Source organism: Staurois parvus, unplaced genomic scaffold, assembly GCF_062004578.1.
Source record: "Staurois parvus isolate SC_StPar_1 unplaced genomic scaffold, SC_StPar_1.0 ptg000512l, whole genome shotgun sequence".
Classification (NCBI taxonomy): Eukaryota; Metazoa; Chordata; class Amphibia; order Anura; family Ranidae; genus Staurois; species Staurois parvus.
Genome location: NW_028318308.1, coordinates 903,421 through 926,866, shown reverse-complemented (window position 1 = coordinate 926,866; position 23,446 = coordinate 903,421). Strand labels below are relative to the sequence as shown.

At 51.7% G+C, this 23,446-nt stretch overlaps 1 protein-coding gene across 1 annotated transcript in view; it reads left to right on the top strand.

Moving 5' to 3' along the window:
- The window catches only part of LOC149451882 (phospholipid scramblase 1-like), a 53,640-nt gene extending 51,703 nt beyond the window's left edge, over positions 1-1,937 (top strand). The window contains exon 8 of the mRNA XM_089690058.1: positions 1,687-1,937. Within this exon, the coding sequence (XP_089546184.1) occupies positions 1,687-1,746 (60 nt within the window). The 3' untranslated portion in view covers positions 1,747-1,937. The remainder of the gene's footprint in view (positions 1-1,686) is intronic.
- The last annotated feature ends 21,509 nt before the right edge of the window (positions 1,938-23,446 follow it).

The window sequence follows — 23,446 nt, the reverse complement described above, 5'->3', positions numbered from 1 at the left end:
GAACATTGACTCCTCAACCCTTACGCAGGCCCCTTAATGTTCATGGAATCACGACTGAATGCACTAAGGGGCCTGCGTGAGGGTTGAGGAGTCAATGTTCATGGGAGCATGACTGAATGCACTAAGGGGCCTGCGTGAGGGTTGAGGAGTCAATGTTCATGGAATCACGACTGAATGCACTAAGGGGCCTGCGTGAGGGTTGAGGAGTCAATGTTCATGGAATCACGACTGAATGCACTAAGGGGCCTGCGTGAGGGTTGAGGAGTCAATGTTCATGGAATCAAGACTGAATGCACTGAGGCCTACGTAAGGGTTGAGGAGTCAATGTTCATGGAATCACGACTGAATGCACTGACTCCTCAACCCTTACGTAGGCCCCTTAGTGCATTCAGTCCTGATCCCATGAACATTGACTCCTCAACCCTCACGTAGGCCCCGTGGTGCATTCAGTAGTGCTTCCATGAACATTGACTCCTCAACCCTTACGTAGGCCCCTCAGTGCATTCAGTCCTGATTCCATGAACATTGACTCCTCAACCCTTACACAGGCCCCTTAATGTTCATGGAATCACGACTGAATGCACTAAGGGGCCTGCGTGAGGGTTGAGGAGTCAATGTTCATGGAATCACGACTGAATGCACTGACTCCTCAACCCTTACGTAGGCCCCTTAGTGCATTCAGTCCTGATCCCATGAACATTGACTCCTCAACCCTCACGTAGGCCCTGTAGTGCATTCAGTAGTGCTTCCATGAACATTGACTCCTCAACCCTTACGTAGGCCCCTCAGTGCATTCAGTCCTGATTCCATGAACATTGACTCCTCAACCCTTACACAGGCCCCTTAATGTTCATGGAATCACGACTGAATGCACTGAGGGGCCTGCGTGAGGGTTGAGGAGTCAATGTTCATGGAATCATGACTGAATGCACTGACTCCTCAACCCTTATGTAGACCCCTCAGTGCATTCAGTCCTGATTCCATGAACATTGACTCCTCAACCCTCACGCAGGCCCCTCAGTGCATTCAGTTCTGATTCCATGAACATTGACTCCTCAACCCTTACACAGGCCCCTTAATGTTCATGGAATCACGACTGAATGCACTAAGGGGCCTGCGTGAGGGTTGAGGAATCAATGTTCATGGAATCACGACTGAATGCACTGACTCCTCAACCCTTACGTAGACCCCTCAGTGCATTCAGTCCTGATTCCATGAACATTGACTCCTCAACCCTCACGCAGGCCCCTTAGTGCATTCAGTTCTGATTCCATGAACATTGACTCCTCAACCCTTACGTAGGCCCCTCAGTGCATTCAGTCGTGATTCCATGAACATTGACTCCTCAACCCTTGAACAAGGGGAGGCTTTTTTCCCTCCTCAGATGTTCTCAGCCGATACATTTTTCAAAAAGTCCTTCAAGTGGGATGAACGTTTGTACCAGGTTCTCCTCCGTACAGATCCAAGAATTTCCAGGATGGATCACCGAGCCGTAAATACCCGTGCCGGACCCGATCTGTATATATTTCTAGATCTTCACACTCACTGGTTGCACCCATTGGAGATCCCGATAAGAAATGCTAAACGTTCTGATAAAATGATGAAATCACTTCCTCTTATATCTTCTCTGTGTGATGTCACCGTGATGTCATAGACCCGCCTCTCATTCATTCTATCTGTTTTCAGGATTACGCCTTTTTTGAGAGGTCACGCAACAGGACTGAGCGCAGCACCGTGATTGGTTAACGGATCTTTTTGCGACTGTATCCCTTGTCACATGACCCAGTTTACACCCTCCTGACTATAACTGTTCCCCCCTCCCCCCCCCACCATGCCATATACCCCGAAGTTTACAGCGGTCTGTATAAACCGACTTATTTTGTACAGATGTATCTATTCTAAACTTTTATGTGTTTGACAATAAATATTCATCTGTATGTGTGTCTTCCTTCACTCTATGGTGGTGCTCTCCACACTGGGGCCCCCGGGCCCTTTATCTAGCCTTGGTACACTGTTCCTCCTACTGACACCAATGATTGGGCACTATTCCTCCCACTGACACCAATGATGGGGCACTATTCCCCCCACTGACACCAATGATGGGGCACTATTCCTCCTACTGACACCAATGATGGGGCACTATTCCTCCCACTGACACCAATGATGGGCACTATTCCTCCCACTGACACCAATGATGGGGCACTATTCCTCCCACTGACACCAATGATGGGGCACTATTCATCCCACTGACACCAATGATGGGGCACTATTCCTCCCACTGACACCAATGATGGGGCACTATTCCTCCCACTGACACCAATGATGGGCACTATTCCTCCCACTGACACCAATGATGGGGCACTATTCCTCCCACTGACACCAATGATGGGGCACTATTCATCCCACTGACACCAATGATGGGGCACTATTCCTCCCACTGACACCAATGATGGGGCACTATTCCTCCCACTGACACCAATGATGGGACACTATTCCTCCCACTGACACCAATGATGGGGCACTATTCCTCCCACTGATACCAATGATGGGGCACTATTCCTCCCACTGACACCAATGATGGGACACTATTCCTCCCACTGATACCAATGATAAGGCACTTTTCTTCTCACTGACACCAATAATGGGGCACTATTCCTCCCACTGACACCAATAATGGGGCACTATTCCTTCCACTGATACCAATGATAAGGCACTTTTCTTCTCACTGACACCAATAATGGGGCGCTATTCCTCCCACTGACACCAATGACGGGGCGCTATTTTTCCCGCTGACACCAATGATGGGGCGCTATTCCTCTCACGGACACCAATGATGGGGCACTATTCCTCCCACTGACACCAATGGTGGGGCGCTATTCCTCCCGCTGACACCAATAGTGGGGCGCTATTCCTCCCGCTGACACCAATGGTGGGACGCTATTCCTCCCGCTCATACCAATGATGGGGCACTATTCCTCCCACTGACACCAATGATGGGGCACTATTCCTCCCACTGACACCAATGATGGGGCACTATTCCCCCCACTGACACCAATGATGGGGCACTATTCCTCCCACTGATACCAATGATGGGACACTATTCCTCCCACTGACACCAATGATGGGACACTATTCCTCCCACTGACACCAATGATGGGGCACTATTTCTCCCACTGACACCAATGATGGGGAACCATTCCTTCCACTGACACCAATGATGGGGCACTATTCCTCCCGCTGACACCAATGATGGGGCGCTATTCCTCCCGCTGACACCAATGATGGGGCACTATTCCTCCCGCTGACACCAATGATGGGACACTATTCCTCCCGCTGACACCAATGATGGGACACTATTCCTCCCGCTGACACCAATGATGGGGCACTATTCCTCCCGCTGACACCAATGATGGGGCACTATTCCTCCCACTGACACCAATGATGGGGCACTATTCCTCCCACTGACACCAATGATGGGGCACTATTCCTCCCACTGACACCAATGATGGGACACTATTCCTCCCACTGACACCAATGATGGGACACTATTCCTCCCACTGACACCAATGATGGGGCACTATTCCTCCCACTGACACCAATGATGGGGCTCTATTCCTCCCACTTACACCAGTGATGGGGCGCTATTCCTCCCACTGACACCAATGATGGGGCACTATTCCTCCCACTGACACCAATGATGGGGCTCTATTCCTCCCACTGACACCAGTGATGGGGCGCTATTCCTCCCGCTGACACCAATGATGGGGCGCTATTCCTCCCGCTGACACCAATGATGGGGCACTATTCCTCCCACTGACACCAATGATGGAGCACTATTCCTCCCACTGACAGCAATGATGGGGCACTATTCCTCCCACTGACACCAATGATGGGACACTATTCCTCCCACTGACACCAATGATGGGGCACTATTCCTCCCACTGACACCAATGATGGGACACTATTCCTCCCACTGACACCAATGATGGGACACTATTCCTCCCACTGACACCAATGATGGGGCACTATTCCTCCCACTGACACCAATGATGGGGCTCTATTCCTCCCACTGACACCAGTGATGGGGCACTATTCCTCCCACTGACACCAATGATGGAGCACTATTCCTCCCACTGACAGCAATGATGGGGCGCTATTCCTCCCACTGACACCAGTGATGGGGCGCTATTCCTCCCGCTGACACCAATGATGGGGCACTATTCCTCCCACTGACACCAATGATGGAGCACTATTCCTCCCACTGACAGCAATGATGGGGAACTATTCCTCCCACTGACACCAATGATGGGGCACTATTCCTGCCACTGACACCAATGATGGGGCACTATCCTCCCACTGACACCAACGATGGGGCACTATTTCTCCCACTGACACCAATGATGGGGCGCTATTCCTCCCACTGATACCAACGATGGGGCACTATTCCTCCCACTGATACCAACGATGGGGCACTATTCCTCCCACTGACACCAATGATGGGGCACTATTCCTCCCACTGACACCAATGATGGGGCACTATTTCTCCCACTGACACCAATGATGGGGAACCATTCCTTCCACTGACACCAATGATGGGGCACTATTCCTCCCACTGACACCAATGATGGGGCACTATTCCTCCCACTGACACCAATGGTGGGGCACTACTCCTCCCACTGATACCAATGATGGGGCACTACTCCTCCACTGACACCAATGATGGGGCACTATTCCTCCACTGACACCAATGATGGGGCACTATTCCTCCCACTGACACCAATGATGGGGCACTATCCTCCCACTGACACCAATGATGGGGCACTATTCCTCCCACTGACACCAATGTTGGGGCACTATTCCTCCCACTGACACCAATGATGGGACACTATTCCTCCCACTGACACCAATGATGGGGCACTATTCCTCCCACTGACACCAATGATGGGGCACTATTCCTCCCACTGACACCAATGTTGGGGCACTATTCCTCCCACTGACACCAATGATGGGGCACTATCCTCCCACTGACTAATCTGCCACTGACCATCCAGCCTGTAGCATTGTTTAATCCCAGTGACACCAGGACATTTTCTGCTCCCACTGGCCACACCCCGGCCCCTCTGAAGTCTGAAGGACAACAATGTGGCCCTTTGTTGGGAATGTCCGGAGACCCCTCAACTACAGAGTAAATATGGGAAAGAAGATCTCACTATAGAGTGGAACCGACCCAAAAACGTGAAGGTCCATTGTGATGGGGAACGTCTGGAAACGTTTGTTGTGCCTCAGTGCTGTCCTCAGAGATTGAGGTCTGGTTCACACTCCATGCGTTTCAGTTGCTTGTTTTCTGCATCCAAAACGCACAGAAAGTCGGTGAGATGGGTGTTGGTCTCATAGATCACATCAGTGCTTGCAGTTCCGGGTGCTTGTGTGTTCCGGGTGCAGAAAGAAAAGTAGAGGAGGAGGCACTTTTTCTGCACGGAACTGTACTGGAAAAAATGAACTGGAACGTACCAAAACGCACCAAAAACGCACTGGAATGTGCCACAAACAAACCAAAAACGCACTGGAATGTGCCACAAACAAACCAAAAACGCACCAGATTGCACACGTCTCTAAATTCAAGGAAAAGAGAGGGGGTAAAAATGTACTGGAACGCGCCAAAAACGCACATGCAGAAACGCATCCGGAAGGCATCTGGACTGCGTTTCTATAGTGCGAACCTTCCCTTACACAAAAATAAATGGTGTAGCGCTACATAAATAAATACAAACTACATATATTTCATATAATGGTGAATGAAAAGGAAAACCGCACACGAGGCCCTATGATTGGACCAAAACAGCGACCTATAAAAAAGTGATAAAATACACAAAAATGTGACCCGTGATTCCCAATATTGGGGCACAAAACCTAAATAATATATAATACGTGGATATTGTGAGTCCCTCCTGAGGGATGTATACACTCTGAGCAAAAAGTCTACAAACCAGGGGTGGACTGACAACTCATGGGGCCCCCGGGCAATAGGGGATCATGGGGCCCCTGTGTCCTTGCCCAAACTCAAAAAAGCCTATGAAAAAGGTACCAGGGGCATCTCACGGGCCCCCTACTGACCCCAGGCCCTCGGGCAGTGCCGAGTTTCCAACTGGTCAGTCCACCCCTGGTACAAACACACCAATACAAAGACATATTATATAATAAGTGACAATTGCAACAAAGTCCAATATATGTGTAAACACAATGCAGGCGCTTCACTGCTCCAGAGCGTGCAATATATACCGTGTGGGGGCACAGCACACCGATAAGTGATCCTTCATTGGCTGCAATGGCCCCTCACCTCCAATCGGTGACCCCAAGGGGCCACAAAGCCTTTTGGATCACCCCTGGATCCTCCCTGTATGTACACTCTTTACTGCCCGATCTCCTGGGAGCTTAACCACACTGATATTTATTTATTATTTCAGGTACTTATATAGCACTGTCAGTTCACGCAGCACTTTACATATATATTGTACATTCACATCAGTCCCTGACCCTCAAGGGGCGTACAATCTAAGGGCCCTAACCCTCAAGGGGCGTACAATCTAAGGTCCCTAACCCTCAAGGGGCGTACAATCTAAGGTCCCTCGCCCTCAAGGGGCGTACAATCTAAGGTCCCTAACCCTCAAGGGGCGTACAATCTAAGGTCCCTAACCCTCAAGGGGCGTACAATCTAAGGGCCCTAACCCTCAAGGGGCGTACAATCTAAGGTCCCTGACCCTCAAGGGGCGTACAATCTAAGAGCCCTAACCCTCAAGGGGCGTACAATCTAAGGTCCCTAACCCTCAAGGGGCGTACAATCTAAGGTCCTTAACCCTCAAGGGGCGTACAATCTAAGGTCCCTAACCCTCAAGGGGCGTAAAATCTAAGGTCCCTAACCCTCAAGGGACGTACAATCTAAGGTCCCTGACCCTCAAGGGGCGTACAATCTAAGGTCCCTAACCCTCAAGGGGTGTACAATCTAAGGTCCCTCGCCCTCAAGGGGCGTACAATCTAAGGTCCCTAACCCTCAAGGGGCGTACAATCTAAGGTCCCTAACCCTCAAGGGACGTACAATCTAAGGTCCCTAACCCTCAAGGGGCGTACAATCTAGGGTCCCAACCCTCAAGGGGCGTACAATCTAGGGTCCCTAAACCCTCAAGGGGCGTACAATCTAAGGTCTCTCGCCCTCAAGGAGCGTACAATCTAAGGTCTCTCGCCCTCAAGGGGCGTACAATCTAAGGTCCCTAACCCTCAAGGGGCGTACAATCTAAGGTCCCTAACCCTCAAGGGGCGTACAATCTAAGGTCCCTCGCCCTCAAGGGGCGTACAATCTAAGGGCCCTAACCCTCAAGGGGCGTACAATCTAAGGGCCCTAACCCTCAAGGGGCGTACAATCTAAGGTCCCTAACCCTCAAGGGGCGTACAATCTAAGGTCCCTAACCCTCAAGGGGTGTACAATCTAAGGTCCCTAACCCTCAAGGGGCGTACAATCTAAGGTCCCTAACCCTCAAGGGGCGTACAATCTAGGGGCCCTAACCCTCAAGGGGCGTACAATCTAGGGGCCCTAACCCTCAAGGGGCGTACAATCTAGGGGCCCTAACCCTCAAGGGGTGTACAATCTAAGGGCCCTAACTCACATTTATACATACACATAAATACACGAATAGATGGTTGTTAAGGACGCTGTTGGATGCCGGCTCCTTAACAACCAGCTATTCATTGGTAGTTATGGCTGCCAGCGGGTGGTTGTTAAGGAGCCGGAACCCGCCGGTGTCCTCAGCAACCAGTGATAAGGCCTCTACCTCAGCGGACAGCAGGAGTGATGCTATGACCAGAGGGGGAGGAGGCGGAGAGATGGGGGAGGAAGTTAGTCTGGAGAAACATGAGGGGACGCAGTCGGGCAGCCAGAACCAAGGAGCTGGATTGCAAGATTTTACAACTCTCATGCAACCCTGGTTGGGGATGGGGGGAGTGCAGGGTGCTATTCGCTGGTTACCAAGGACACCAGTGGGTGCCCACTCCTTAACAACCAGCATTTTTTTTAGCACATCACCCCAAAAACGCACCTAAAAATGCACCTTGATGTCTCAATGGTGGACTATCTTTATTCAGGGCTGAGCTGCTGTTAGAAATGAGGGGGCCCCATACTGCCAACCTGACAGCCCCCCCCCCCCCACAGTTTACAAGGCTCCAGTTAAGAATGAACACGGTGAGTGATTGGTACTGATCGCTCATTGTGTTCATTCAGGAAAGGAAGGGGCTGGTAAATGCGACTTATTTACTGGACCCTTCCTCTACTCTCCATCCTGAAGGATCCTATTGTGTGCAGCAGCTGCCGGTGGGAAGGAGAGGAGGGGAAGCTGGCAGCACTGTGGGGGTGGGGCCACACAGGGGGGCTGGGCAGCAATGGAAATGCACGGTGCACAGGGAAGGTGATGGATGCAGTGAGGGGGTGGGGAAATTATTGGAACCGATCCCCTGTGTGGCTCTTCTCTGCAGCAGCTGCCAGTGGGAAGGAGAGGAGGGAATCCGGAAGCACTGTGGGGGTGGGGCACACAGTGGGGGCTGGGCAGCAATGGAAATGCATGGTGCACAGGGAGGGTGATGGATGCAGTGTGGGGGGGGGGGGTAATTACTGGAATCAATCCCCTGTATGGCTCTTCTCTGCAGCAGCTTCTGGTGGGAAGGAGAGGATAAGAAGCCAACTTTCAGCTGCTGCAGAGAAGAGCCATAAAGGGGATCGGTTGCAGTAATTGCCCCCCTGCACCAATCACCCTCCCTGCCCACATCCGACTCACCCAGCTGCCTGGGCCCTGTACAGGAGGACTGGTGGTACCCCCTTATCTACAGCCCTGACTCGGGGGGCCACTATTCGCCTAGTGGGAACATGCCCCACCACACCATCATCCCACCCCTCTCCTGTCAGATGTTGTGATTGCAGAAATGATTGAGGAGGATATATCATACCCACCATCAGTGTCTGAATGATGAGCTATCTCTACCCGAGACAAGGGGCGGGCAAGAGGGGCAGCTGCCCCGGGCGCAGAGAGGCAAGGGAGCAAAGAATAGATGCAGGGTGGTACACCCATTCTATAATGTGTGTGTGTGTGTGGGGGGGTGCAATTCTGGATCCTTGCCCTGGGTGCTGAACTACCCTGTTCTGGTACTCGGGGCCAACATGTCGTATTAGTAATGACCTAGCGGGCAAATGCCCCTTCACTGCCATCCCAGTCCTCCTTTGTGAGATGCTCCTGTAGCACCCTCCTGGTTTAGCTAGGGGGAGCTAGATCCTAAAGGCTAGAGAAGAGCTGATTAGCAGCTTAGGAAGAAAATTGTGGTCGGGACTGAGAGACCCTGCAGGCCAGCCCCTCTGGAATTTCCCCCTGCTCTGAGGCTTTTGGAGGAGGGCCTTGGAGGCACTGGGTGGATATGAGAAATGGCTGGTTGCAGGGATTTCAGCCAATCCCCAACAGAAGGCTTGGTAAGGGGCTGGGACTCCCTTAAAAGTGTTGGAGCCTGCTCAGTAGCAGGAGTATGGTGAGGGGGGGTGGAGGTGTAGAGAGCTGGAGGAAGATGTGAGACTGAAGGAGAAAGGCTTCCAGGAGGCCTGGTGAGATGGGGCCTGCCTGGAGGCTGGAAGGGTGATAGGCCTGGTAGCAGCAGCCAACCTGCAAGCGGTACAGGAGAGGATCTGAGTGAGCACCCCCTGGGCAGATAGGGGAAGGAGCACTCTGGTGGGGAACCAGATTAGCCCCCTACTAGTGACTGATCACCTATTGAGGGAAGAGGATCTAGATCCCTGCTCAGGAAAACCTCCATATTGCTGGATGAAGAGGAGAATTTCATCTAGGGTCTGGGGTGGCACAACTAGGAACTGCTGGCTAGTTCTCCTCCAGAGATGGTGTCACAGAAGAGGAGGTTGTGAATAGTTCCGGGAAGCTGTCCTCAGTTGTTGGTTCCCTTGGGCACCCTATACCCCCCCTTACCCCATCCGAGGTCTAATCCCTTTAATAAAGCATAAAAACAAAAGCTCAAGGACTGATTTCTGACTCGGAGTGCAAGTTTGAATGGAAAATACTGTTTGCCTGGCTGTGCAGGACTATAGAGGGGCCCAAATCAACGGCCAGAAGGGGGGTAGTGCTACACTGTGATCATCGGCCAGAAAGAGGGTTACATAATACCCACCAGGTTTCACTCCTTCTCTGGGCGATGACTGAATGGTGAAGTATCTCCCCACAGGTCCACCATACCCAATATATCCTATTATTACTGGCCTAGTGGGCAAATGCCCCTTCATCCGCCATCCCAGTCCTCCTTTGCCAGATACTGTGATCACAGACTTGAATGAGGAGGATATCACACCCTCTATCAATGTCTACTCAGGCCCAATCCTATAAGTACTGACCTAGTGGGCAAATGCATCTCCAACCCCCATCCCAGTCTTCCTCCATGAAAGATGCCCAATAGAACTCCAACCAACTACCACAGATGCTGTAATGACAATTTACAACATAATCCTCCATACTGGTCTCCAAGCAATGGAATGCCTAGTTCGGTTGTGGTCGGGCGACACCCTTTCATTTTTTTGTAGGCGGAGCAGAGAAACAACGTACAGCAGGGAGTATCATCTTCGGAGCTTCTGAGCATGTCTGTCGCTTAATGCATGGACACCTCTGGGCCCCAGGTGCATGGGGGCCCCATGATAATTTTTCAGGGTTTACCAGGACAGTCATGTTTTTTACTAATCTGTCCTAGGATGGCAGTGGCCCGGAACCTGTACTGTGTCCTCCTGATCCCAGTATTGTGCCCTCCTGATCCCAGTACTGTGCCCTTCTGATCCCAGTACTGTGCCCTCCTGATCCCAGTACTGTGCCCTCCTGATCCCAGTATTGTGCCCTCTTGATCCCAGTACTGTGGCCTCCTGATCCCAGTACTGTGCCCTCCTGATCCCAGTATTGTGCCCTCCTGATCCCAGTATTGTGCCCTCCTGACCCCCCCCCCACATACTGTGCCCTCCTGATCCCAGTACTGTGCCCTCCTGATCCCCCCTGTACTGTACCCTCCTGATCCCCCCTGTACTGTGCCCTCCTGATATCAGTATTGTGCCCTCCTGACCCAGTACTGTGGCCTCCTGATCCCAGTACTGTGCCCTCCTGATCCCAGTATTGTGCCCTCCTGATCCCAGTATTGTGCCCTCCTGATCCCAGTATTGTGCCCTCCTGATCCCAGTATTGTGCCCTCCTGATCCCAGTATTGTGCCCTCCTGATCCCAGTACTGTGTCCTCCTGATCCCAGTACTGTGCCCTCCTGATCCCAGTATTGTGGCCTCCTGATCCCAGTATTGTGCCCTCCTGATCCCAGTATTGTGCCCTCCTGATCCCAGTATTGTGCCCTCCTGATCCCAGTATTGTGCCCTCCTGATCCCAGTATTGTGCCCTCCTGATCCCAGTACTGTGTCCTCCTGATCCCAGTATTGTGCCCTCCTGATCCCAGTATTGTGGCCTCCTGATCCCGCCCTGTACTGTGCCCCTTTGCCTTGAAAGTAGGCGTATAAATTGGGGCAGGCTGGTAGGGGCCACAGTGCATTACTTTGCACAGGGGCCCATGATGCTATCAAGACGGTCCTGCTTCTGAGCAGTGATGTCGTTAGGTTTTGTGCTGCCCTAGGCAACACAAAAATTGTCTGCCCCCATTGACACCGACCAACACCACCCCCCCTTCCCCCTCCCACGGAGAGAACCGGACATTGACCAACAACACCCCTGCCCCCCACCCCAGAGACTCTTCCACTACCACCCCCCACTACCAGAGAGAAAGACACTCACCTTCACAGCTCCGGACATCCCCGGGAATGAGAGTCAGGCTCTGGATACACCATCAAGCAGCACACAGACTGTCTCGGATCCTACTTGGTCCCCATGTGGTGCATGTCCCTTCTTCCATCTCTTCTTCTGGGGGGAGGTGCTGCCCCCCTGAAAAATGATGCCTTAGGCAACACAAAAATTGTCTGCCACCACCCCCCCTTCCCCTTCCCACGGACAGAGCCGAACATTGACCAACAACACCCTCTGTCCCTCACCCCAGAGACCCTTCCACTACCACCCCTCTGGTGAGAAAGACACTCACCTTCACAACTCTGGACATCCCCGGGAACGAGAGTTAGGCTCTGCATACACCATCAAGCAGCACGCATCCTCTCTCGGGTCCCACCAGGTCCCCATGGCGTGCGTGTCCCTTCTTCCATCTCTTCTTCCGGGGGAGCTGTTGCCCCCCTGAAAAATGCCGCCCTAGGCAAGTGCCTTGTTTGCCTTGTGGGAACTACGCCCCTGCTTCTGAGGGATATTACAGTCTGGGGGAACTCACCAGTGTCTGGCCAAAACCGAAATTTGGTGGCAATAAAGTTTAAAGTCATTCTAGACATGGTAGGCAAAGTAGATTTATCTACAGAGGTCAACAAGCCAGACTGAGAGGAGCACAAATGATGAGTAGAGAGGGAAAGTTGGGGGTTGGAAAGCGGGGTTCCAGGTTTTACAAAAGACACTGTTATTTTAGTCCATTCAGGGGGTCAAATGAAAGTAATGGGCCTGGATTGGCTGGATGTGAAAGATTTGCAGCCAGCAGAAGACCGGAGGTTCCTGAGATGATCAGTACAGATTGTCTCCATGGTCTTCTAAACACCTTCAAACTGATGATATGAGAGCTGAGTCTGGATTCATGCAGGATTGTCCTCTCATCTATAATGATGACTTTTCCCTCATCTATGGATTTGCAACATTTTTCATACAATGGAGTGAGGCAGACCTGTCTATCCAACCACAAGATGGAGCCTTGAGCTTAGATTTAATGACCACGCCAACCGCTACCACTTCCAACATATGCAGTTGCGGCGATGACCGAGAGATTATTTTTTTAGCGCCGATGATGCTGAACAAAGTAAAAGTAATCCTATTGGCTATGCAGATATTGGATTACTTTTACAGGCAGCAAAAGGGGTCCATCCCCCCCACCCCGGCCGCTGCCACCACCTTTACTGGACTCTCCTGTGCAATACCCATACCTCCCAACTTTCTGAGATGGGAACGAGGGACACCTATAACCGAAAGTACACTATATTGCCAAAAGTATTGGTCGCCGGCCTTTCCACACACATGACCTTTAATGGCCCCCCAGTCTTAGTCCATAGGGTTCAATATTGAGTTGGCCCTGCCCTTTCCACACACATGACCTTTAATGGCCCCCCAGTCTTAGTCCGTAGGGTTCAATATTGAGTTGGCCCCGCCCTTTCCACACACATGACCTTTAATGGCCTCCCAGTCTTAGTCCGTAGGGTTCAATATTGAGTTGGCCCCGCCCTTTGCAGCTATAACAGCTTCAACTCTTCTGGGAAGGCCGTCCACAAGGTTTAGGAGGGTGTCTATGGGAAGGTTGGACCATTCTTCCAGAAGCACATTTGTCAGGTCAGGCACTGATGTCGGGGGAGGAGGCCTGGCTCGCAGTCTCCACTCTAATTCATCCCAAAGGTGTTCTATGGGGTTGAGGTCAGGACTCTGTGCAGGACAGTCAAGTTCCTCCACCCCAAACTGGCTCCTCCATGTCTTTATGGACCTTGCTTTGTGCACTGGTGTGCAGTCATGCTGGAACAGAAAGGGGCCATCCCCAAACTCCTCCCACAAAGTTGGGAGCATGAAATTGTCCAAAATGTAATTTTAAGAGTTCCCTTCACTGGAACTAGGGGGCCAAGCCCAACCCCTGAAAAACAACCCCCACCATAATCCCCCCTCCACCAAACTTTACACTTGCAGTCAGGCAAGTACCGTTCTCCTGGCAACCGCCAAACCCAGACACGTCCATCAGATTGTCAGACAGAGAAGCGTGATTGGTCCCTCCAGAGAACACGCCTCCCCTGCTCTAGAGTCCAGTAGTGGCGTGCTTTACACCACGGCATCGGACGCTTTGCATTGCACTTGGTGATGGAAGGCTTGGATGCAGCTGCTCGGCCATGGAAACCCATTCCATGGAGCTCTCTACGCACTGTTGTTGGGCTCATCTGAAGGCCACACCAAGTTTGGAGGTCTTTAGCTATTGACTCTGCAGACAGTTGGCGACTTCTGCGCACTGTGCGCTTCAGCATGCGCTGACCCCGCCCTGTCATGTGACGTGGCCTACCACTTGGTGGCTGAGTGGCTGTTGTTCCCAGTGGCTTCCACTTTGTTATAATCCCACTAACAGTTTAGTGTGGAATATTTAGTAGCCAGGAAAAGTCACGGATGGACTTATTGCCCAGGTGGCCACCTATCACGGGACCACGCTTGGAGTCACTGAGCTCCTGAGGGCGACCCATTCTTTCACCAATGTTTGTAGAAGCAGTCTGCATGCCTAGGGGCTTGATTTTATACATCTGTGTCCATGGAGGGGATTGGGGCACCTGAATCATGTGATATGGAGGGGATGGGAACACCTGAATCACATGATATGGAGGGGATTGGAACACCTGAATCACATGATATGGAGGGGATTGGAACACCTGAATCACATGATATGGAGGGGATTGGGAAACCTGATTCACATGATATGGAGGGGATTGGAACACCTGAATCACATGATTGGGAGGGGATTGGAACACCTGAATCACATGATTGGGAGGGGATTGGAACACCTGAATCACATGATATGGAGGGGATTGGAACACCTGAATCACATGATTGGGAGGGGATTGGAACACATGAATCACATGATATGGAGGGGATTGAAACACCTGAATCACATGATTGGGAGGGGATTGGAACACTTGAATCACATGATTGGGAGGGGATTGGGAAACCTGAATCACATGATATGGAGGGGATTGGAACACCTGAATCACATGATTGGGAGGGGATTGGAACACCTGAATCACATGATTGGGAGGGGATTGGAACACCTGAATCACATGATTGGGAGGGGATTGGAACACCTGAATCACATGATATGGAGGGGATTGGAACACCTGAATCACATGATATGGAGGGGATTGGAACACCTGAATCACATGATTGGGAGGGGATTGGAACACCTGAATCACATGATTGGGAGGGGATTGGAACACCTGAATCACATGATTGGGAGGGGAGGTGGGAGACAATACATTTGGTAATATAATGTACTTCTCACCAAAGTGTCTCAGCAGTCCCTCCCATGTGGTGACAGGAATGCATCCACTGCTAAAATGTAAACATTGCAGCTGCCAGATCAGTGCAGGAGCTGTACAGGAATGCAGAGGGTGCTGAGCACAGACCACAGAGAGTGCAATCTGCAACAAGTGAAGGAGGGGCGAAAGGTGAAAAACATTAAAAGGGGATGGAGGAGCTGAGCAATGAGGGATAGAGGAGCCCAGATATGGCAGTGCTCAGCTATGGGGGGGATGAGAGGAGCTCAGCTATGAGAGATGTACGAGCTCAGCTATGGGGGATGGAGGAGCTCAGCTATGGGGGATGGAGGAGCTCAGCTATGAGGGATGGAGGAACTCAGCTATGGGGAATGGAGGGGCTCAGCTATGAGGGATGGAGGAGCTCAGCTATGAGGGATGGAGGAGCTCAGCTATGAGGGATGGAGGAGCTCAGCTATGAGAGATGTACGAGCTCAGCTATGGGGGATGGAGGAGCTCAGCTATGAGAGATGTACGAGCTCAGCTATGGGGGATGGAGGAGCTCAGCTATGGAGGATGGAGGAGCTCAGCTATGAGGGATGGAGGAACTCAGCTATGGGGAATGGAGGGGCTCAGCTATGAGGGATGGAGGAGCTCAGCTATGGGGGATGGAGGAGCTCAGCTATGAGAGATGTAGGAGCTCAGCTATGGGGGTTGGAGGAGCTCAGCTATGGGGGATGGAGGAGCTCAGCTATGAGAGATGGAGGAGCTCAGCTATGGGGGATGGAGGAGCTCAGCTATGGGGGATGGAAGCGCTCAGCTATGAGGGATGGAGGAGCTCAGCTATGGGGGATGGAGGAGCTCAGCTATGGGGGATGGAGGAACTCAGCTATGGGGGATGGAGGAGCTCAGCTATGAGGGATGGAGGAGCTCAGCTATGGGGGATGGAGGAGCACAGCTATGGGGGTTGGAGGAGCTCAGCTATGGGGGATGGAGGAGCTCAGCTATGGGGGATGGAGGAACTCAGCTATGGGGGATGGAGGAGCTCAGCTATGAGAGATGGAGGAGCTCAGCTATGGGGGATGGAGGAGCTCAGCTATGAGAGATGGAGGAGCTCAGCTATGGGGGATGGAAGCGCTCAGCTATGGGGGATGGAAGAGCTCAGCTATGAGAGATGGAGGAGCTCAGCTATGAGAGATGGAGGAGCTTAGCTATGGGGGTTGGAGGAGCTCAGCTATGGGGGATGGAAGCGCTAAGCTATGAGGGATGGAGGAGCTCAGCTATGAGGGATGGAGGAGCTCAGCTATGGGGAATGGAGGAGCTCAGCTATGGGGGATGGAGGAGCTCACCTATGGGGGATGGAGGAGCTCAGGTATGGGGGATGGAGGAGCTCACCTATGGGGGATGGAGGAGCTCAGCTATGAGGGATGGAGGAGCTCAGCTATGGGGAATGGAGGAGCTCAGCTATGGGGGATGGAGGAGCTCAGCTATGGGGGATGGAGGAGCTCAGCTATGGGGGATGGAGGCGCTCAGCTATGGGGGATAAAGGTGCTCAGCTATGGGGGATGGAGGAGCTCAGCTATGGGGGATGGAGGAGCTCAACTATGGGGGATGGAGGAGCTCAACTATGGGGGATGGAGGAGCTCAACTATGGGGGATGGAGGAGCTCAGCTATGGCACACACCCCCAAGGATGAAATTGTAATTCTGCTTTAAATACTCCCTCTGGCCTCCCCTTCAGTCTTGCACAGGGGTACCGGCTCCTCCCCTTCAGTCTTGCACAGGGGTACCGGCTCCTCCCCTTCAGTCTTGCACAGGTGTACCGGCTCCTCCCCTTCAGTCTTGCACAGGTGTACCAGCTCCTCCCCTTCAGTCTTGCACAGGTGTACCGGCTCCTCCCCTTCAGTCTTGCACAGGTGTACCGGCTCCTCCCCTTCAGTCTTGCACAGGTGTACCGGCTCCTCCCCTTCAGTCTTGCACAGGTGTACCGGCTCCTCCCCTTCAGTCTTGCACAGGTGTACCGGCTCCTCCCCTTCAGTCTTGCACAGGTGTACCGGCTCCTCCCCTTCAGTCTTGGACAGGTGTACCGGCTCCTCCCCTTCAGTCTTGCACAGGTGTACCGGCTCCTCCCCTTCAGTCTTGCACAGGTGTACCGGCTCCACTCCTTCAGTCTTGCACAGGTGTACCGGCTCCTCCCCTTTAGTCTTGCACAGGTGTACTGGCTCCTCCCCTTCAGTCTTGCACAGGTGTACCGGCTCCACTCCTTCAGTCTTGCACAGGTGTACTGGCTCCTCCCCTTCAGTCTTGCACAGGTGTACTGGCTCCTCCCCCTCAGTCTTGCACAGGTGTACAGGCTCCTCCCCTGGACTTCCTCTAATGTCACTGCACACTGGGAGCTTCTCACAATGTGCATTAGAAGCTGAAGCAAGTCAGATAGAGCTCCACCTCATTTCCTGGCTGAAGGACGTCCAGCACCATCTAGCTCTTTCCTCCCCAGCCTGACTGTCCCTGGCCCCGTCGCTTTTCATTTATTAGATTTCAGTTCATTCAATCATGGAGCCTCAGCATCACATGTGGGCGTTACCTAGACATGGCCACTACTCCAAACTGACATCCCTCCACCAAGATATTTGCATAATTCTTACCAGCAGCCATTCCACTTATCAGGACCGAGAGCTTTTGAGAGAATTACTAAGGCAGGGTGTGGCAATGTTTTCAGGAAGCTATGTACAGTCCCCAAGCAGCCCATCCCACTAGCCATGATCTGCCTACATTGCATAGAGAAGCACAGATGGCATCACTGGGTCCAAAATAAGGAAGACAATAAGAACAGAAAGGTTTTATTTATTAATGTCATTAAAATGTTGATGGGGGGGGGGGAGGGGATAAATTGGAGAAGCCAAAAGATAAGCAGACAGCTGATTTATGTACAGTGCTGTGATTGGCGGCGGTGTATACCATGTGGTGAGGTTGTACATATCCGAACTGTCCTTCTGGCTCCAACTGTCATTTTTCTTTGCTCTGAAATGTGTGATGCAGATAAAATGAGATGAGATCAGAGATGGTAACAGAGATCAGTACCATTTCCTGCCAATGTCATCTCTTACTGAGAGGCGGGAATTATATCCACACGGCTCACAAAACTGAAAGAACGACTTTGTAATCCGAGTTGCATCAAGTCCATGACACTCCTGGGATACTGATCTGGTGTCAGGGCTCCGGGTATGACCAGAGGTGTGGGACCGACGCAGGGAAACACAGACTTCAGGTATAGCGTGTAAAACAATATAATTTATTAAGGGCAACACAAACATAAACGCAGTGCAACAACCAAACCCAAAACTAACACAAACACGTACAACCAGGTGCAACAAACCCAAACCTAACTGATATATATATATATATATATATATATATATATATATATGGAGTGCAACGTAGTCAGGCGGGCCGGGTCGGTAGCTAACGGGCAGACAAGATACAAGGAGTAGGCAGAAGATTGGTCAGGAGTAGCCAAGGTCGGTGCAGGCAGAGTTCAAGCAGAGTCAGGATCAGGCAGGAATCAGACAGGATGCAGGTAGAGGGGCTCATGGGAAACATACACCAAGGCACTGACTGCAGGCCTGGCCATTCCTTAAATACACCTCCTGCAATCAGCCTCAGGTAATGGCTTGATTGCCGGAGTGAGCTTCTGGCTGCTGAGAGCACCCGCTGGCCAGCCCTGGTACTGTAGCCCACAAGGCAGGTGAGTCCCAACACCATTGGCGAGTCCATTCCTGACATCTGGTCAGGTAAGTCAAAGAGGATCTGGTCAGGTAAGTAGCAGAGGGTTCATCAGTTTCAGCTGCTTTGGTGTTAATGAAATTAACAACAGGTGCACTAGATGGGCAACAATGAGATGGCCCCCAAAACAGGAATGGTTTTACAGGTGGAGGCCACTGACATTTTTTCCCTCCTCATCTTTTCTGACTGTCTCTCACTAGTTTTGCATTTGGCTCGGGTCAGTGTCACTACTGATAGCATGAGGCCATACCTGGACCCTACAGAGGTTGCACAGGCAATCCAACTCCTCCAGGATGGCACATCAATACCTGCCATTCCCAGAAGGTTTGCTGTGTCTCCCAGCACAGTCTCAAGGGCATGGAGGAGATTCCAGGAGATGAGAGCATGGAGTAGATTCCAGGAGATGAGAGCATGGAGGAGATTCCAGGAGACAAGAGCACGGAGGAGATTCCAGGAGACAAGAGCACAGAGGAGATTCCAGGAGACAAGAGCACAGAGGAGATTCCAGGAGACAAGAGCACGGAGGAGATTCCAGGAGACAAGCATGGAGGAGATTCCAGGAGACAAGCATGGAGGAGATTCCAGGAGACAAGAGCACGGAGGAGATTCCAGGAGATAAGAGCACGGAGGAGATTCCAGGAGACACGAGCACAGAGGAGACTCCAGGAGACAAGAGGCATGTAGGAGATTCCAGGAGACAAGATCATGGAGGAAATTCCAGGAGACAAGAGCACGGAGGAGATCTCAGGAGACGAGAGCATGGAGGAGATTCCGGGAGACGAGAGCACGGAGGAGATCTCAGGAGACGAGAGCATGGAGGAGATTCCGGGAGACGAGAGCACGGAGGAGATCTCGGGAGACGAGAGCACGGAGGAGATTCCAGGAGATGAGAGCACGGAGGAGATTCCGGGAGATGAGAGCACGGAGGAGATTCCGGGAGACAAAAGCATGGAGGGGATTCCGGGAGACAAGAGCACGGAGGGGATTCCGGGAGACAAGAGCACGGAGGGGATTCCGGGAGACGAGAGCACGGAGGGGATTCCGGGAGACGAGAGCACGGAGGGGATTCCGGGAGATGAGAGCACGGAGGGGATTCTGGGAGACGAGAGCACAGAGGAGATTCCAGGAGACAGGCAGTTCCTCTAGGAGGGCTGGACAGGGCTGTAGAAGGTCCTTAACCTATCAGCAGGACCGGTATCTGCTCCTTTGTACAAGGAGGAACAGGATGAGCACTGCCAGAGCCCTACAAAATGACCCCCAGCAGGCCACTGGTGTGAATGTCTCTGATCAAACAATCAGAAACAGACTTCATGAGGGTGGCCTGAGGGCCTGACATCCTCTAGTGGGCCCTGTGCTCACTTCCCGGCACCATAGAGCTGGATTGGCATTGGCCATTGACACCAGAATTGGCAGGTCCACCACTGGCACCCTGTGCTTTTCACAGATGAGAGCAGGTTCCCCCTGAGCACATGTGACAGATGTGAAAGGGTCTGGAGAAGCCATGGAGAACGTTCTGCTGCCTGGAACATGGTTTAGCATGACGGTTTTGGTGAGGGGGTCAAGGATGGTCTGAGGAGGCATATCCATGGAGGGGCGCACAGACCTCTACAGGCTAGACAATGGCACCCTGACTGCCATTAGGTATCGGGATGAAATCCTTGGACCCTTTGTCAGACCCTACGCTGGTGCAGTGGTTCCTGGGTTCCTCCTGGTGCGGGGGGGGGGAGGGGGGTTCTGGGTTCCTCCTGGTGCGGGGGGGTCCTGGATTCCTCCTGGTGCAGTGGGTCCTGGGTTCCTCCTGGTGCATGACAATGCCCGGCCTCATGTGGGGAGAGTATGCAGGCAGTTCCTGGAGGATGAAGGAATTGACACCACTGAGTGGCCCCCACGCTCGTCTGACCTAAATACAATAGAACACCTCTGGGATGTCATGTTTCGGTCCATCCGACGATGCCAGGTTGCACCTCAGACTGTCCAGGAGCTCAGTGATGCCCTAGTCCAGATTTGGGAGGACATACCCCAGGACACCATCCGTGGTCTCATTAGGAGCCTCCCCCAACATTGTCAGGCATGCATACAAGCACGTGGGGGCCACACACACTACTGAGGGCCATTCTGAGTTGCTGCAATGACATTTCATAAAAACTGACTCGCCTGCTGCATCATTTTTTCACTTTGATTTTCAGGGTGTCTTTGAAGTCAGTCCTCTGTAGGTCGATCATTTTCATCAAACGATGGGGCATCCTTATGTTCCTCACACATCACCCCATCCATGTCAGTAAAGAGATCCAGCAGGAGATGTGTCCCCATTCACAACTAATATACAGTTTGTATATAATACACTCACCGGCCACTTTATTAGGCCCCCCTTGCTAGTTGGACCCCCTTTTGCCTTCATTCTACGTTGCATAGATTCCACAAGGTGTTGGAAACATTCCTCAGAGATATTGCTCCATCTTGACATGATAGCATCATGCAGTTGCTGCAGATTTGTTGGCTGCACATCCATGAACCATGAAGCACATTCTGACCCTTCCATCTGACCTCAACAAGGCATTTTCCTCCACACAACTGCCACTCACTGGAGATTTCCTCTTTTTCGGACCATTCTCTGTAAACCCTAGAGATGGTTGTGTGGAAAAACCCCAGGAGATCAACAGTTTTTGAAAAGTCAGACAAGCCTGTCTGGCACCTACAACCATGCCACATTCAAAATCACTTAAATCCCCTTTCTTCCCCATTCTGATGCTCGGTTTGAACTTCAGCAAGTCATCTTCACCACGTCTAGATGCCTAAATGCGTTGAGTTGCTGCAATGTGATTGGCTGATTATCATTTTGTGTTACCCAGCTATTGAACAGGTGTACCTAATAAAGTGGCCAGTAAGAGTATATATATATATATAAAGCAATATAATGCAGTGTAATATATTCTTTATATTGTGAAGTGCTGAGCAAACTATTGGCTCTATATAAATCCTGTATAAAATTAAAAAATTTTATTTAACAAAAAAAAATACTACAAGTTAATTAAACAATATACTATAATATTAGAAAATAACAATATTAGAATATAATATATAACATATTACTATTTAGGAAAATAATATATAATATTAATACATTTAATAAAAGATAATATAATAAAATATATAACATAATAATCCTTCTCCTCCTCCTCTGGTCTCATCCTCTTTCTCCTCCTCCTGTCATGTACCTGATGAGAGACTGAATTGACGAGGTCGGCCTCACTTGTGTCACTAATCCTGACCCCGCTGAGGTTGGAACAGAGGGAGTCTGGGGACCAGGGGGACAAGAGCGCCAGTGCTTTGCTTGCGGCTCTTGCAGATGATGGCCTTGGTAGGCAGGGTACCAGTTGGTTAGGGTACTGTGGCGATAGCCCAGGCAGGTTTGGCCGATTGCCAGATGCATGGCAGAGCCAGATATCCAGCCAGGAGACAGGACTGGAGCGGAGTTGCAGGATAGCCAGGGTCATACCAGTTGGGCAGCATGGTACCGAATCAGAGGGAGAAGCCAAAGTCAGGATCAGAGCCAAAGTCGGGAACCAGGGACAGGAGAGTACTCAAGAGTCAGAAACAAGGACCACATATAGGAACAGGCAGGACACAGGGAGGAAGCTGAAGACCAGTCAGCACTGAAACAGCACCAAGGTGCTCTTTAAATAGCCCGCCCAGCGCCGACAGGCACGCCTGGGTCCTAGTGCCTGCCCGGCGCCGTCATTGGTGACAGGTGCGCCTGGGTCCTAGTGCCTGCCCGGCGGAGTCATTGGTGACAGGTGCGCCTGGGTCCTAGTGCCTGCCTGCCTCTATGCCTTGTCGGAATCCTGCGAATGCGCAGATTCATGCGCTGCGGCGATCTTCTCGTTCCCTGATACCTCCTCTGATCTCATCCTCTTTCTCCTCCTCCTCTGATCTCCTCCTCCTCCTCCTCTGATCCATTCTCTTCTGATCTCCTCCTCCTCTGATCCATCCTCCTCCTCCTCTGATCTCCTCCTCCTCTGATCTCATCCTCTTTCCCCTCCTCCTCTGATCTCCTTCTCCTCTGATCTCCTCCTCTGATCCATTCTCCTCTAATCTCATCCTCCTCTGATCCATCTTCCTCCTCCTCTGATATCCTCCTCTGATCTCCTCCTCCTCTGATCTCATCCTCCTTCTCCTCCTTCTCTGATCCATTCTCCTTTGATCCCCCCTCCTCCTCCTCTGATCTCCTACTCCTCCTCCTCTGATCCATTCTCCTCTGATCTCCTCCTCCCCTGATCTCCTCCTCCTCTGATCTCCTCCTCCTCTGATCTCATCCTCCTTCTCCTCCTCCTCTGATCTCCTCCTCCTCTGTTCCATCCTCCTCTAATCTCCTCCTCCTCTGATCCATCCTCCTCCTCTGATCTATCCTCCTCCTCCTCTGATCCATCTTACTCCTCCTCCTCTGATCCCCTCCTCTAATCTCATCCTCCTTCTCCTCCTCCTCTGATCTCATCCTCCTTCTCCTCCTACTCTGATCTCA